We start from the raw sequence: 14,740 nt of genomic DNA on the forward strand, positions 1-14,740 counted from the left end.
GGCCGATGCGCCGCCGCCGGAAGGTGGGGGGGTGGGGAGGGGGGGAGTTCTGGCGACCGCCACCACCCGTGAGTAACAGTTCCACGTTTGACAAGTCATGTGGAAGGATCTGGGCTGAAGTTATCCCAGCATCCTTGTGTTTAAAAAGCAGATGTATAGGCAGTGTGTTTTTCTGTTGGCTGGGGCAAGTCGGCATGTTGTAAATATGTTGTCAGGAATTCTGTGTATCCTTGCAAGAAACTGCCATTACATTAGTTTTCCAAACAGTGAAATTTTCATCTTGTTATAAAAAAAAAAAATAATAAAAATGCTGCAGTTTCTTAACAAAGTTGGCACAAGAACTTTGATGTACCTGCATTAAAGTTTCCTTCAGATAATCTTTCACAGCTTGTGTCGTCCTTCACGTCCTTCTGTCAGAGGTTATCAGCACCACAACTTTAATAATATGGCACTGGAAGGCTGAGGAACTAACGGATGTGAATGTTTTTTCTCCACTGTTGGTGGGAAGGCATGGCATGTGCTTTAGAGGATAATTTCTTAAGTTATGGAGTGTGAATTCCCAGCACACACACGCAGAAGTAATATAAGCACTGTTGCTTAAGAGGTCACTTTTGTCTGCCACCTATGAGTGGTGACCTCCTCAATAGATTTGAACAAAAGGAGCATATGCTTGTACTGGGCCTCATCCACTTCATAACTTAAATTCAACTTTCACTGTCAGTTCCAGGGAAGATGTTGGCCATCTGTTGGGTGCTAATCCATACTGGAATGCAGGCAGCAGCAGTTACTTTGCTGTTGTGATCTGACGTCACAAAACTGATACTTTCTTCTCAGAAGTATATATTCAGAGTATTCTCACACTTGGCTGTTGCTAGCATTGCAGCCCAAAGATAGCCAGAGGGGTTTCAGCTGTGTCAAAAGTATTTGTATAGTCTGGAGGCTATTACTGATAGCAGTACATAATCCATGATTTTGCAAATGCACTTAACAAAGTTAAGACAGCTTGAATTAGAAATCTTTTTATAAAAACATCTAGTTGTTTCATCAGTCCTGCAAATATAATGCTGTGTATCTAAGGTGCCTTCCAGGTGCATTATCTTTGGGATTTAGGCCTATCTGCTCCTCTATAAGCAGTGAACTGTCAATTTTCCCTGCATAAATAGCACGTCTGATTTTCCTCACAGACATACAGCCAAGGGATTGAATTAGCCTGCCAAAAAGAAAGAGAGTTTGTGAAGCACTCTGTAGAATGCACGTGGAACCTAGCAGAAGCCCAGCAAAAACTTGGTAGTTTAGCACTGCATAATTCAGAATCCTGCGATCAGGAATCTGCTCAAGCAAAGACTGAAGCTGCAGAGTTGAGATGGAGAGAGGAAGAGTGGAGAAGAAAAGAAGAAGCACTAAACCAGAGGGAAAGACAGAATCTATGGAACACAGATCTCGTTAGTAAGGAGGTATTTAATAAGGTATGACCCATATCAGTGTGCATGCATATAACTGCTAGCCTCTTTTTTTCATTCCACTTGTTACTAGTTGAGTGTCTTCTGTACAGCGTAAAACCACAGTATGTGTTAAATTTTTTTTGTTTGTTTCTTACTTTGCCTGATGAAAGGGAGCAAGCTGCACTCGTACGACAAATCTGGATGACAGTTCTCTTCCAGAAATGCAGATCAGAACTTGTGTGGGTCATCTAGGTATTAGATTTGAGCCAGCAATGTGCACTTGCAGCCCAGAAAGCCCACTATTTCCGGGCTGCATAAAAAGAAGCGTGGCCAGCAGGTCGAGGAAGGTGATTCTGCCTCTCTATTCCACTCCAGTGAGACCCCCATCTGGAGCGCTGTGTGCAGCTCTGCGGTCCCCAGTACAACAAAGGCAAGGATCTGTTAGAGCAGGTCCAGAGGAGGGCTACAAAAATGATCAGAAGGCTGGAGAACCTCTGCTGTGAAGAAAGGCTGGGGGAGTTGGGGTTGTTCAGCCTGGAGAAGAGAAGGTGCTGGGGAGCCCTTACTGACCTTATTGTGGCCTTTCGCTACTTAAAAGGGGGCTTATAAGAAAGATGGAAAGAGACTTTTTTATAACGGCCTGTTGTGATAGGACATGGGGCAATGGTTTTAAACTGAAAGAGGGTAGGTTTATATTGGATATAAGGAAGAATTTTTTACAGTGAGGGTGGTGAAGCACTGGAACACGTTCCCCAGAAAAACTGTGAATGCCCCATCCCTGGAAGCAATAAAGGTCGGCTTGGATGGGACTTTGAGCGACCTGATCTAGTGGAAGATGTCCCTGCCCACAGCTGGGACGGGGTGGAACTATATGATCTTTAGATGTCCCTTCCAACCCAAAACACTCTATGATTCTTTGTTGTGCAAGCGTTGCCAAATGTGCTGAACAATAGTTTCTTCACATGAAGAGTGTGCTTCTCTCCTGTGCCAAATTCTTAAAATGTCGAACTGTTAGTTTGCCTCTAATAATGATTACTGTAATACAGATTATTTAGCACAAACTTTTTTTTTTTATAGTAGAACCTCAGCTTTTATTTTTTAATTTGAACAGTTAGCGCATCTCCTGATTTAGCTGCATCCAGGCTGCAATGTACATGATTCTCATTGTTGACAGATCAGTATGTTCCTGCATGAGGACAGAGGTTTCTCAGAGTTCTTTGGTCAGTAGACTATAATGAGACTTCTAAACTATATTATTGGGTAATGCAATTTTTTAAAGAAAACTTTCTCAAGTGTATGACATGAGTCTAAAATTAGAACATAGCTTTTCAAATAGTAACATATTAAAATATAATACTCCTACATATCACAAAAAGGTATGTCTGGAGTTTCTGTCATAGTACAATTTTTCTTTTCCTCAGAGTTTTATTAATCAAAAAAGAAAAGAAACAGAAGATGAAGATGTGTCTGAACCACGTATGCAAAAACATGAACAAAAGATTCGACACTTTGGTGAGTGTGCTTTTTCCAACATTCTGCAGTTCAAACTTCTATAGAATTTGTAGGTTTGCTCCTTATTGTACAGAATGAATGCTAACAAGTTAAAGACCTGGCTGTCAGACTGTTCAGCGTTATTTTGTCAGGACAGATAATAATTTCAAAGTGAAATAAGGTGTAAACTGTAGAAGCTTATTAGTTCCTGTGACCAGTAAGAACTTAAATAAAAAAAAAATAAAAATAATACTCTAATGAGCTTAAGCCCTGAAAACTAAAGTTCTAGCAACTTTTTGTGCTGTTCTGTGGGAAAAGGCAGGGACACTCATGTAAATGTAAGTCGTGTGTATAACAGTGCATGGGATTGTCCATAGCTCTCTCCTTTTAATGTTTTTCTGGTGGCTGTTAAGCTACAAGGGTAATGACTGAAATTAATGGGTAAGCTACAAGGGTAATGACTGAAAGGGAAATGTCTGTAAATGCCTACTGACAGTGTGTGTGCATGGAACTGTGTTTCTTAAAATTATAATTAATTATCCACTAGGTGTCACTTCAGCTCTGTCGTAATTGTTGAACCCAATTAAGCACAAAGCCGATCTTTTAAAGTAATCTGAAATTTTTGTGGTTCTCTGAAGTGCTTTCCATTCTCAGTTACAGGCTGGTTTCAGACTATGGTATAGTTTAGTAAGTCCATTGTAAAAAGGGACAGTGCATTAATGCTTTTTCAAGTCTCTTGTTCTGTGCTAGTTGCTGCCAAGGGGCAGTGTGGATTTTGCTAGTCACATTGCATGAGTCCTGTTTCTGGATCTTGCTCTGGCTTCCAAGCAATAAAGAACTTATGCATGATAGCTCTCTTGAAAACAGCCAAAAGAAGTACTAGCCGTTGCTTTCTCTTTAGGCATTTGTTTGCTAGAATTAATATTAGCTGAGGTCGTTACCACTGAATTATCTTTAGCCCAGTTATAATTATACGCTGATGGATGGGTAAAGCTGTACATCTGGTACCTGTTGCCAGTAATTCCTTGACTATCAGTGATACATGAAGGACAATTTCAAGAAGTGGTCTGAGTATTGAGTTCTGATTTTTAAGCTCAGCACTTTACAGGAACGTAGCTTCATGCTATCACAATTCAGCCTTCTAGTTAAGTTTCCAATGCTGATGTGGCTTTGCTTTTTGAGATCAAGCTGTTCCTGTAATTAAGTTCAAATTTCCTAAAAACCTCGCAAATCATGTGTTAGAAGGACTTTCTCATTTTTGACAGATTACACATTCTTTTCTTTGCATTCTTATTTACAAACATTTAGAGCATTTGTGTTTGTCAAAAGCACTGAATGTAAATTTCTATCCATTAACTTTTTAAACTATTTGATGGTGTAACTAATAGATACCTACACCACTGTTGTTACTGTATATGAGAACTGATTAAACATAACATCAGCAATTCTAGAGATGCATTAAAATATAGGAAATTGTGACTGTTAAAATCTACTTCTAGTATCTTCAAAGTCTGATTACACCTTCTGGTAGTAGTCTTTCAGCGTTGTTTAGATGTATAAATAAAACCCCCAAATTTAGCCGCATGCTGTCATTGTGAGGTTAGTGAATTACAAAGGTGTTACGTATACTGGGGTATCAATGGAACTAACTTCCTTGCTGCATTAAATCATTTATCCATTTAGAATATCTTAACTATGCTTCTCTTATTAGGTATGCTGAGCAGATGGGACGATAGTCAAAGATTTTTGTCTGATCACCCATATCTTGTATGTGAAGAAACATCTAGATATCTCATGTTGTGGTGTTTTCATCTAGAAGCTGAACAGGTATGATGAAGATGTTTAAATTGTTTGAAAGCACACACTTTCCCACTTGCACTATAGAAAAGCTGACCAACTTGATTAGCTGTTTAACTGTTCTTCCTATCCTCTCTCTACTTTATTGAAGAAAAACATTATAGTGCATTGTCACATACATATCTAGCTGTAGCTAATTATTAGTTCCCTTGCTTCTGTGAGCATCAGTTCTCATTTGTTTAGGAAAGAGAACAAAAAGAAATTATGCTGAATTTTAGAAATATAATCACAGGAAATATCTTTAAGTTATAACTTTAACTCTTCTATTATTTTTTTTCCTCAGAAAAGAGCTCTGATGGAGCAAGTAGCACACCAAGCAGTTGCAATGCAGTTTATTATAGAAATTGCCAAAAGCTGCAATGTGGATCCAAGAGGGTGTTTTCGTCTCTTTTTCCAAAAAGCCAAAGTAAGTCAGCTTGGGCAACGATGGGAGAAACTCTTGATGCTGTACAAGGGACCAGTGTTTTACAGAAGGTTTCTTCCTAACCATAAAAGGCTAAATATTTTATTGACTGACTTAGGCTTATGGGAAAGTGTTTTGTTAGCAATTATTTTCTAGACAGAATATTTTGGTGTAATTCCAATTCTGAAAAGGGAAGTTTTCTGGACTTTGCTTATCCCAGAGGTAAAGCAAGATACAACAGAGGGACAACAGGGCTGTTATAGACGAGTAATAACTATGTGACAACAGCGGACACAGACCAGTTTAAGGACTGATTTTGGCTAATTACACCTATGTATTGTCACAACTTTCCATTTCATCTGCAGATCACACTGGGGCCCAACAGCATCCCTTTCTCATTACTGAAATAGAGCAATCTAGAGCTATGCAGGAGAAATGTGGAAAAATGAAACTATGGCTTGCTGTAGCCAGTACTCAGTTATTCAAGACTTTGGTGGCTCTCAATATTGCCTAAAGGAGTTCAGTTAAAGTGCAAGTCAACTTGTGCTTTACTTTGGTCCAGAGTGCTACAAGCAGCACCTGTTCTTCTAAGGGTACTGGCTTCTGATCTGGAATAAAGGAAAGGCTAAAATTAGATTTATTTTTACATGTCCTTAGATAAATCAATTAATTTTCTTCTATATGTAAATACTAGAGATTGTCTTAAAAAGAAATCTACCTGAAATTTTGTTTTAAATTGACTAACATTATTCTTGAGTTGTTCAGAGTTGTTATCCCCAAAGGATATGATTGGGTTTTTTTTTTCAGCGCTGTGTATGCTTACAGTTCAAAACTAAGTCTGGCTGCAGTGCAAATATTTCATTTTCTCTTTGCAGACAGGAGAAGGTTATTTTGAGGCTTTTAAAAATGAACTCGAGGCATTCAAGACGAGGGTGAGAATCTGGTCACAATCACATGGCTTTCAAACTATGTTACTACACGATCTCAGTGTCAATCCTGGTCTTGTAAGAGAGCTGACATCTTTTTCACAGGTAGGTTTATTATTTCTAGAAATTAATTTAAGTAAAGTAGGATTGGGTCCTGCCTTTAGAAGCTGTACCTTTCTGAAATATAAAGAGGATTATTCCTAGAACTGCTAGTGCTCAGGATATAATGTGCAGTATTATCAGTATGCAAGGCATATATGGGCTTTGCTTTTACTTGCTGGAATTCAGAAAGCATTAGCATAAGGTCAGAAGCGAATTTTAGTTCAGTGCCCTTACATTTTCATGCTTAAAATATTAGCACTGCATCATAAAGCTGATCAGATGCTAGAATTGTATTCACAGTCTTTACCACAAACAGTGAAATGAGCATTCAGTGTAAAATGACTAATTGTATTCATGGGATCATTCAGGTAAGTCAAGCCTAAGGGAAGTCTCCTGTTCTGATAAAAGGAAACTGAGGTTACTTAGGTCTTTTGTTACAGTACTAGTGATGGCCACATTCTGGAATGAAGAAACAATTTAAAAGACTGTAAAAAATCAGGTATTGGGAAAGGACTCACAGTTGAAACTACTTGTTTGAAATAATTTGATTAAAGTACCTCACAAGTAAGATCCAACAGCTGAATTTTACGTAAATGTGCAGTCAAGTGCTAGAAATTTTGAGACCAAATAGAAGCTCTGACAGCAGATTTAAAGAATTCTTAACACAGTGAGATAATATTGGTGGACGAGTTTTTCAGAACTTAATTCCTTATTATTGCAAATTTGCCTCAAGATGGACAACACAAAGAATCCAACTTAAGCTAAAATCTCTCTGTTTCTGTCTTTCTCTCTCCCTCCATATATACAGTTACAGAGAATTAACTGTCAATTTTTCATCTGTTGCAGAACGCAGGTCATCTACAAGGTTCCATAAACACAGATGACTGCAGTTTAAACTCTGTGATACAAAGAGATGAAGAAGAATCCAAAATGATGGACACAGTATAGTACTCTTAAGACTGAGGCCAAGTACTCTTTTTTTCTTTTTTTTTTTTTCTTTTCAAAGAAACAAACATGGGTATTTTCTTGACACGTTTTTCTGGGTACTGCACTTTATTTTTAGTGTCAGATTTTTTTGTTGTTGTTGTTTTTTGGTTTTAGGGGAGAGGAGATTTTAAAGGGTGGGTAATTCAGAAAAACTTTTAATATTGTTTGAAAATGTGCTGCTAGGTTTTTGGATGTCCGTGAAGAGCAGGGTTCTCATATTGCCGAATGTGAAACTGGATGTGTTTTCTGCTACTAACCTTGCCTTTCATTATGTTAGAAATTAAAGTATGAAAAAAAAATCTGCACAAATACAATGTTTACAAGAAGTGGTAGATTCTTGGTAGAATCTGCTATTGTTTTACTACAGATGTGGACATGTTTTACTCTATGAATATTGGAGATCACAACTGTATTCATGCTACCTTGCTGACATTATAAGCTCTCAAATTTGGTAATCACTAATAGCAATAAATCATTATCTGGTATCAGTATTTCAGATCTGAATGGGTTAGATTAAAACACTGGCATTCTACCTCTACGAAGGGGATTTAAATGTTACATTGTGCTTTCATTAAACATAACTTGGTTTTGTCCTAAAATGCAAGCAACACTTTTCTACATCTGAGTGCTGGGTTGTATGATTTCTGAGAGTCTGACTCTTCATAAGGCTAACTTCAACTTTTTTTCAAACCAAGTCTCATTATGGGGAGAAGTACTAGATGGAGGGAACTTGAGGCACAAGGGTTAGGCTAAGACTTCAGTTTAAAAGCTTTGTTGCAGTTCATATAGGGTAAGGTGTCTTGCAGGTTTTGAGAGGTATTTCATGTGCTGCTGAACTAAAGTGGGTTTCTGACATTGCCAACTCAAACAATTAAAGTGAAAAATCATTAAAAATTTCCTGTTTGAGGAGCTGAAAACCCAAATACTATTTTTAGAGAAGGCCTTCCACAGGATCTCTGTAGTCCAAAATTCTACTATGCTTTTCTAACTTGCTGCTATACAGCAGTTCTATACATAAAAATTTATACTGCAGTTGGAAGACTCCAGGGAAGACAGTTCGTATCTCAAATAATGGTATTGGTACACACGCTCAGTCCTTTACTGTACGGTTCTGATTCTATGTCAGGTCTGGAAGGTATGTAGATTTCAATAGTTTGATGAACACAGTCTACCTGTAGTTGGTAATTCAGGCAAAAGCTATGCTGAGATCCAGTAATTTTCAGTTTTGGCTATAGCTGAGATAGTGGAAAGTCTGCAGTATATACCACCAGAGTGAGTATTGGTATAGAGGCAGTAGCAAAAGTAGTAACTCCAGATCCACTGATAGAACTAACTTTCTGTGTGCCTTGTGTTTTTGAGCAGTTCTTTTGCAGACAGACTGAGGATAAAAGAGCAAGCAGCAACTCTGTCCCAGATGCAAATTGGAGATAACCAGCTTCAGTCGTAAAGTAATTTTTTATTATTTTTTTTTGTTTGACAGATACTCCTAAAAGGATAAGTAAACACTACCTCCTCCTTAATAATTAGTTAATTATTAAGGGAAACCAAGGGAAACTAATAACTTCAGGTTGTTTTTTAACTGAATGTCATGTACAAGGGTAGTAAGGGCAGTGAAACAGTGATTTGCAGTTGCTGCCATTAGCAGTAGAGCCACATTGATCTAGCAATCTGTGATATACTGGAAGTTATTTTTAAAGTTTCTAAGGGGCTAAAATTGGATGGTGTGGGAATAAGTGTCAAATCATAAGGAGATTCCCTCCCCCATCTCCCTCCAGCTAACTGAAACTTATGTAGGCTAGCAAAAAAACAAGCATAGCTGCTCTTTATTGAAATCAAAATGCACTAATAGAAGTAAGCAGCACATCAGGGTTTCTCATCGTAATGTGGTAGCTACTGTTTTCTAACCATGACTTTTTTAAGGAAGTGCATCTCTAAACTCACCCAGTCTACAGTCTCCATATGCACATTTCTGAAGATGAAAGTACAAGCGGTCAGCCTTGTGGCAAGCTTTCTTTAAAATGTAAGGAATGCTGCTTGCAGCAATAGCTGCTGCCCATTTTCTTCATTTATAGTAATGGGAAAGCTTTACAAATTCTACAATTATCATCTTTTTTAGACTCAAATATGTCTCAATATTGACAATGCAAAACTAGACATGCAAATGTAGTCCAAGGTACGTCAGCACCACAGCTCTGTAGCTGTTAACAAACAGCCACTGCAAAAGATTGGGACCTGCATTAGGAGGACGGAGCTACTTCAGACGTTGCCTAGACAGAGTTGCTTGTTCCTCAGGTTTTGCTGACTCTTCTTGAAACTCTCAGTCTGGTGAGCATAAAAAAAGGGCTAAGAGAGTTCACTGAAAAATAGCAATGTCTGCATTACCTGCACTGTTAAAAAACGTGGCCTGTGGAGGTTTGTAACTCCAGTTATCTAGTGAATAAATAGAGACAAGAGCTGGTTGGAGACGTGAATTAATAATATGAACTCGTGAAAACCAGTCCAGTTTGCTACAATAAAACTGTAATATGACAGTTAATAATTTGACCACTGGAAATCCTGGCACTGGCATCAATGAGCAGTTTCAAAGATAGTAGAAAAGACGCATTCGCTTGTCAAGATCATCTTGCGACAGGTTTACCAAATTACACTTAATCTGTTCGGTATCTGCTGTCTTTTTTCTAATAAAGTCTTACACAGCTGCACAAATACAGAAGCTTTACCAAATGCGTTACATATCATTGAAACGGTTTCTCATGCCTGCAAGATAGCTGCTCTGAGGGCAGAAATATAAACATAGTAATAAGGCCAATTATCTAACCAAGTGCTAAGGGTAATTTAAGCCCAGCAAAATCAACTAACGTCTGTGGAAGCAAAGTTAAAAGAAGATGATTGCCTTCCACGAGATCAACCTGTATGTATGCCAGTTCTGGTCTGAAATGGCTTTTTGCAGAATGGTGGTCATGGTTCCCCACAGCTTCTGGCTGTCCCACACAATCAAGAAACGTACTTTCATGTTCTTGTCATTGCTTCGCACTACAATTCATGAGTGAGTAAATCAATCAATGGGCTTTGTAATTAAGATGTATTCTGAAATGTGTGTCCTTCACCAGGTCAATATTTGCAAACTTACGTATTTTCTGAAAAAGAGACACAAGAGTCGCTACTTTTGTTAAAGTCAGTTACTATATTATAAAAATTAGGTATATTTAATATAAAAAATACAGCATTGAAGTAAGAACCACAGGTGACACAGTTTTATCATAATGTAAGTTAAGGACAAGATTAGATTTTAATTATTGATCAGTCTGGTAGACTACGTAGAGAAATCCTTGATTCTTGAATTTCATGTAATCACATGTGAGCTATGACAGATGAGCAGAAGTTAGACCTGTTTTCACCTGGGAGTGGCGGCATCTTTCTGGCTTACATCTGGCAACTTGGTTTGGAGGAAAGCATAGATATGTGGCCAGATCTGATTGGTTTCTGTTCCAGAGAAGGATTTCAATAACCCTTTTTCCCTAAGGAAGGAGAAGAAGAAAGCATTACAGAAGTCAAATTGTTTAATTGTTCCAGGATTTCCACCTCACTTTAAGATTGCCCTGTTAGGAGTGTGCGAATATGCATGTGATTTAACACCAAGAACAGCCGTAACATTGGGAATGCAGGCTGGACATGCATTACTCTGTTCCTTGGTGAGCTATTGGCGACATCAGTTCATAAAACCGACAGCTGTCCACAGAATACTTAATAACAAACTATGAAGGGTAAAAATAAGCAGCAGCAATGCAGTCATATAGCACATGCTATACAGCAGTCATCCAAACAACTGTGACTAACCCAGGTATTGTAAAGCTACACCTCAAGGATCAAAGATGGTGCATCAGAACAAACAAGTGAACCAGGCACAGTCAAGTTATTCTGAATTAGTTCTAGTAGCTAGTTTTATCTGTAAAGTATGTTATGATCAGTAATAATAATAGATTAGGCCTATGTCTTACTGTGGTGCTTTGAGGCATTTTCACTTCAGAAAGCTACCAAAGCCAGGAAAATCATTGTCAGTCCAGAAAAACTCCTTCTTTAAAACTTAAACACCCCAAAGATGGAGCTTCTAGTCTTCTGTTCAACAGTTTTGGTAGACCATAATGAAGGGTGGTGGATATGGACATAGAGGAAGGACAAGTCACTTCAGGATGTTGTCAGAGAGTCTGATTTTTTTGTCTACGCGAGATAAGACTACAAAGGTCTACATGGTGACCTACTAATATCTGTGTATTAACAATGTGATATTTGCAGCTTCACATTAAGAGAAACTTTGTGTGTAATTCTGGCTCTTAAAGAATAATAATTCGTTACCATTCCACAGTGCAAATGGCAGTATTCTCAAATAGCTGCTTATTCCCAAAGACTCTGGCTAGCTGTGCCCATCACAGTCCTGTTCTTAGAACAGCCACTTTTAAATCCTCATTAACAGTTTTTCTATTTGTGTATCATTTCTTGACCCCTAGCCCTTGTTAGGAGGACTTCTTCGACATCCAGAAGAGAAAATAGTTGCCTTCCAAAAAAAGGAACTGTTACCTTACTAACCAGAGCTATGTTGCTCAAAACAGTACTATAATGTATTGAATAATGCATAGCACTCTTTGTGAAGCTAAGTATGGCTGCAGTGAAAGGCTGTTTTGCTAAGCAGGCTCCTGAAGAGGTTTCATCCAACACTGGAAAAGATGCTCATTTTACTGGGTTGTTTTCTTACTAAGTTGATGAAAGATACAGTGCTACTCATACCACATTCACTGTTGCAGTATCTCTGTAACCAAAGAGATCTGTTCCTTGCTGTGCTAATGTGGAAGAAACTTTTAGAATGTGGAAGAACAGATTTTACTACTTACCGATAATATTCCAGAACGGGTTTTGTTTGTGCATCATAAGCCTGCAGCCTCTTGGTAACCGTCTCTGGCTTATCGTCATCACGCTGAACAAGTGGTTCTCCAGTAATATCATCGATGCCCTAATCATGGTTAAAAGCAAACACTGCTGTATATTTCTGTTTAAGTATGTTTTGTTTAATTTTCTATTTAAATTATGATTAGTTCCCAGTTAGTCAAGGTGTAGACTTCTAGTTATAAAGAGAAAGGCTACTGCCCATATCTTATCTGGAATATAAAATGTTGACTGTCAAGTAAAACAGTCGATCAGTTAAAAATGTTTTCCCAGTATTGGCAATAAAAATCAAGTTACAATAACTTGATTAATTTTTCCTCTGGAACATTTGTTGAATATGGGAAATATGCAGACAAAACCTTCACACATGAGGGAAAACAATACTGTTGATAGTATGTTCCTGCATAACAGGAAACAAGCAAGAGACCAATTTGATCTTTGTTTGACAATACTGAAATGGGGAAAGGAGTTAATGGCCCTTTGATTTTAAGTTGCAAAATGGAAGAGTTATCATTTAGCAACAGCTGTATTGGCATAATGGCATAAAAGCCAGCTGAAGTTTTTCTAGGATTCAGTAAACAGAGGTAGGGACCTAATGTGTGAACCATGAGAGCTCCTACTTCACTGCACATTTTGACCCCAATTTACTGAAGTGCTTTAAGTGATCACAGAGCTTTTGAGCCTTGAAACCAGCAATGACTGAAGAAGTTACTGACCACCGGCACATCCTATGAAGGACTAGCTAGGGGCATAAAAGTTGGCTCCTTCTTAGGTGCACTGAATCATTGGGCATCTAAGGACAGAGTATGACCCACCACAGAAACAAGGGGCTGTTTGCTCCTTTATACAGATTAATTAAATCCTCAAGCATTTTGATTTTCCCTAAAGACAAGTTTAATGTGACATTTGGAGTGGAAACATGAGTGATCTTGCAAGTACAAAGCCAATTACACCACAAAACTATTTTCCTTTCTTGCTTGCATTCTGGCAGTCAGTTTCAGAAAATCAATAATGATCCACGTTCAGTAAGCTGCTCTGTTCATGAAGGTGTGAAGAAAATCTGTTCCAGAATAACTGTATTATATTAGAGATGGACTTGCATGGTCGAACTTACCTTGTTTACATAATACAATCATTTAAAACACTCAAGTGTTTCTTTCTAGCATCTGTGCAGGCAGCCATACTAGTGCCTTCATTGTACCTATCAAATACTGAGCCTTCAGCCTTGCATTAACTCTAAAGCCATAATCTTTTGGGGCTCGAGTAAGTAAATGTTTCGCAGGTCGTTTAGATAACAGACACAAAAAAGAGTATTTCAGCTGTTCAGCTCCATTCCGTGGTTTCACTTATATATTGTAATCTACTTTACTATGTTGTTATATGCCTGCTCATTACTGGAAAGTAGAGTGGAGAGTTCCTAACAACAAAGCTGTTGCAGCTGAAGCCCACTCTTTGGTAGGTCTGATAATTCTCTGTTGCAGCTTGCCTACGCTCCTCTGCAATTAAAAATAACCACGACTTAAACCCCCTTGTTTTAAACAATACAAAGACAGAGTTTCCAGTTGCCCACTTCCAGTGCCTACCTGCTATTTCAGCCAGCCTCATTTCCTGCAACACTGAAATCCAAAAACTACAAGGCCTGCTATGCTTCTGATGTAACTTAATAGAGCTTCCATGTGAAATGTGATGCCACAACACGTAAGTTTATTTAGAGTTAAGGATGAAATACAGCTTAAGCTGAGTTGGCCTACATTTAATCCAAGTTCCTCAAAAATCTTAAGGTAACAAAGTACAATCATTACCTTCAAGTTTACTGTTCCTCTTATAGGATGTTTCAAGCCATAACATCTTTGATCTGTTGAGAAGCTTCCCTAACGGGCAAGCTTCTACATCTAATTTTGCAATAAGACAACTGTTCCCTTCAAAAAACCCATCCTGGTTAAATGTAGTCAGGGAAAGGACTAAGTGGATTCCTCTGAGTGATAATTCAGTGTGCTTCCTAGATACAAAGAATGAGTCCTCTGGAGGAAGGAAAAGGAAACTACTGGTTTTGGATTGTACGGGCTGCAGACTTGTGTAACAGGCTAAGAACATGCCCAGCTCCTGTGCCAGTGTGCAAGACTGAGTCTTCCACATCAGTGAACAGCTTTAATGAGAGCTTACAAAACACCACGGTGTTTCATTCTGCAGGGGACAAACGCATTGCCCATCAGCTTGAATTTCTACCAGGGCGCTAACATACCCTGACAGGCAGGCTGTTAGCAGAAAGGTTCTCTGCTCCTAAGAGATTAAATGAGCCTTTTTCTTCTGAGCTACTGTGTTTTGCAACAACATACGCAAACAATATTTTACTGCAATTACCAAATGCAACGCAACATTTATTTAGAGCTGTCCTGGTTCCGGCAGGGATGGGGTTAATCTCCCCAGGAGCCGGCAGGGGGCAGGTACTCCATACCACGTGACCCATGCCCGGGCTATAAGAGGCGCTGCCGGGGCGAGGAGAGGAGTCGCCACTCGGGGGTGGGCTGCGGGTCCGGTCGGTGCGCTTCGCGGCGGTACTGTAATCGCGGTTTCATCTTTCCTTCTGCTGTTCT

The 14,740-nt window shown here is 38.7% G+C and overlaps 2 protein-coding genes across 2 annotated transcripts in view; one reads left to right on the forward strand and one right to left on the reverse strand.

Annotated features, from left to right (window-relative positions):
• CDC37L1 (cell division cycle 37-like 1) overlaps positions 1-6,604 on the forward strand; it is a 47,004-nt gene extending 40,400 nt beyond the window's left edge. Inside the window, exons 2-8 of the mRNA XM_009884324.1 lie at positions 1,185-1,466; positions 2,864-2,954; positions 4,645-4,760; positions 5,074-5,196; positions 5,710-5,716; positions 6,073-6,224; positions 6,590-6,604. Coding sequence (XP_009882626.1) covers positions 1,185-1,466; positions 2,864-2,954; positions 4,645-4,760; positions 5,074-5,196; positions 5,710-5,716; positions 6,073-6,224; positions 6,590-6,604 — 786 coding nt within the window. The remainder of the gene's footprint in view (positions 1-1,184; positions 1,467-2,863; positions 2,955-4,644; positions 4,761-5,073; positions 5,197-5,709; positions 5,717-6,072; positions 6,225-6,589) is intronic.
• Positions 6,605-6,655: 51 nt separating this feature from the next.
• Positions 6,656-14,740, reverse strand: part of AK3 (adenylate kinase 3) — a 26,329-nt gene continuing 18,244 nt past the window's right edge. The window contains exons 4-6 of the mRNA XM_009884280.1: positions 12,095-12,213; positions 10,607-10,726; positions 6,656-6,680 (exon numbers count right to left, since the gene is read on the reverse strand). Coding sequence (XP_009882582.1) covers positions 6,656-6,680; positions 10,607-10,726; positions 12,095-12,213 — 264 coding nt within the window. The remainder of the gene's footprint in view (positions 6,681-10,606; positions 10,727-12,094; positions 12,214-14,740) is intronic.

This window comes from Charadrius vociferus, unplaced genomic scaffold, assembly GCF_000708025.1.
Source record: "Charadrius vociferus isolate BGI_N301 unplaced genomic scaffold, ASM70802v2 scaffold183, whole genome shotgun sequence".
NCBI lineage: Eukaryota > Metazoa > Chordata > Aves > Charadriiformes > Charadriidae > Charadrius > Charadrius vociferus.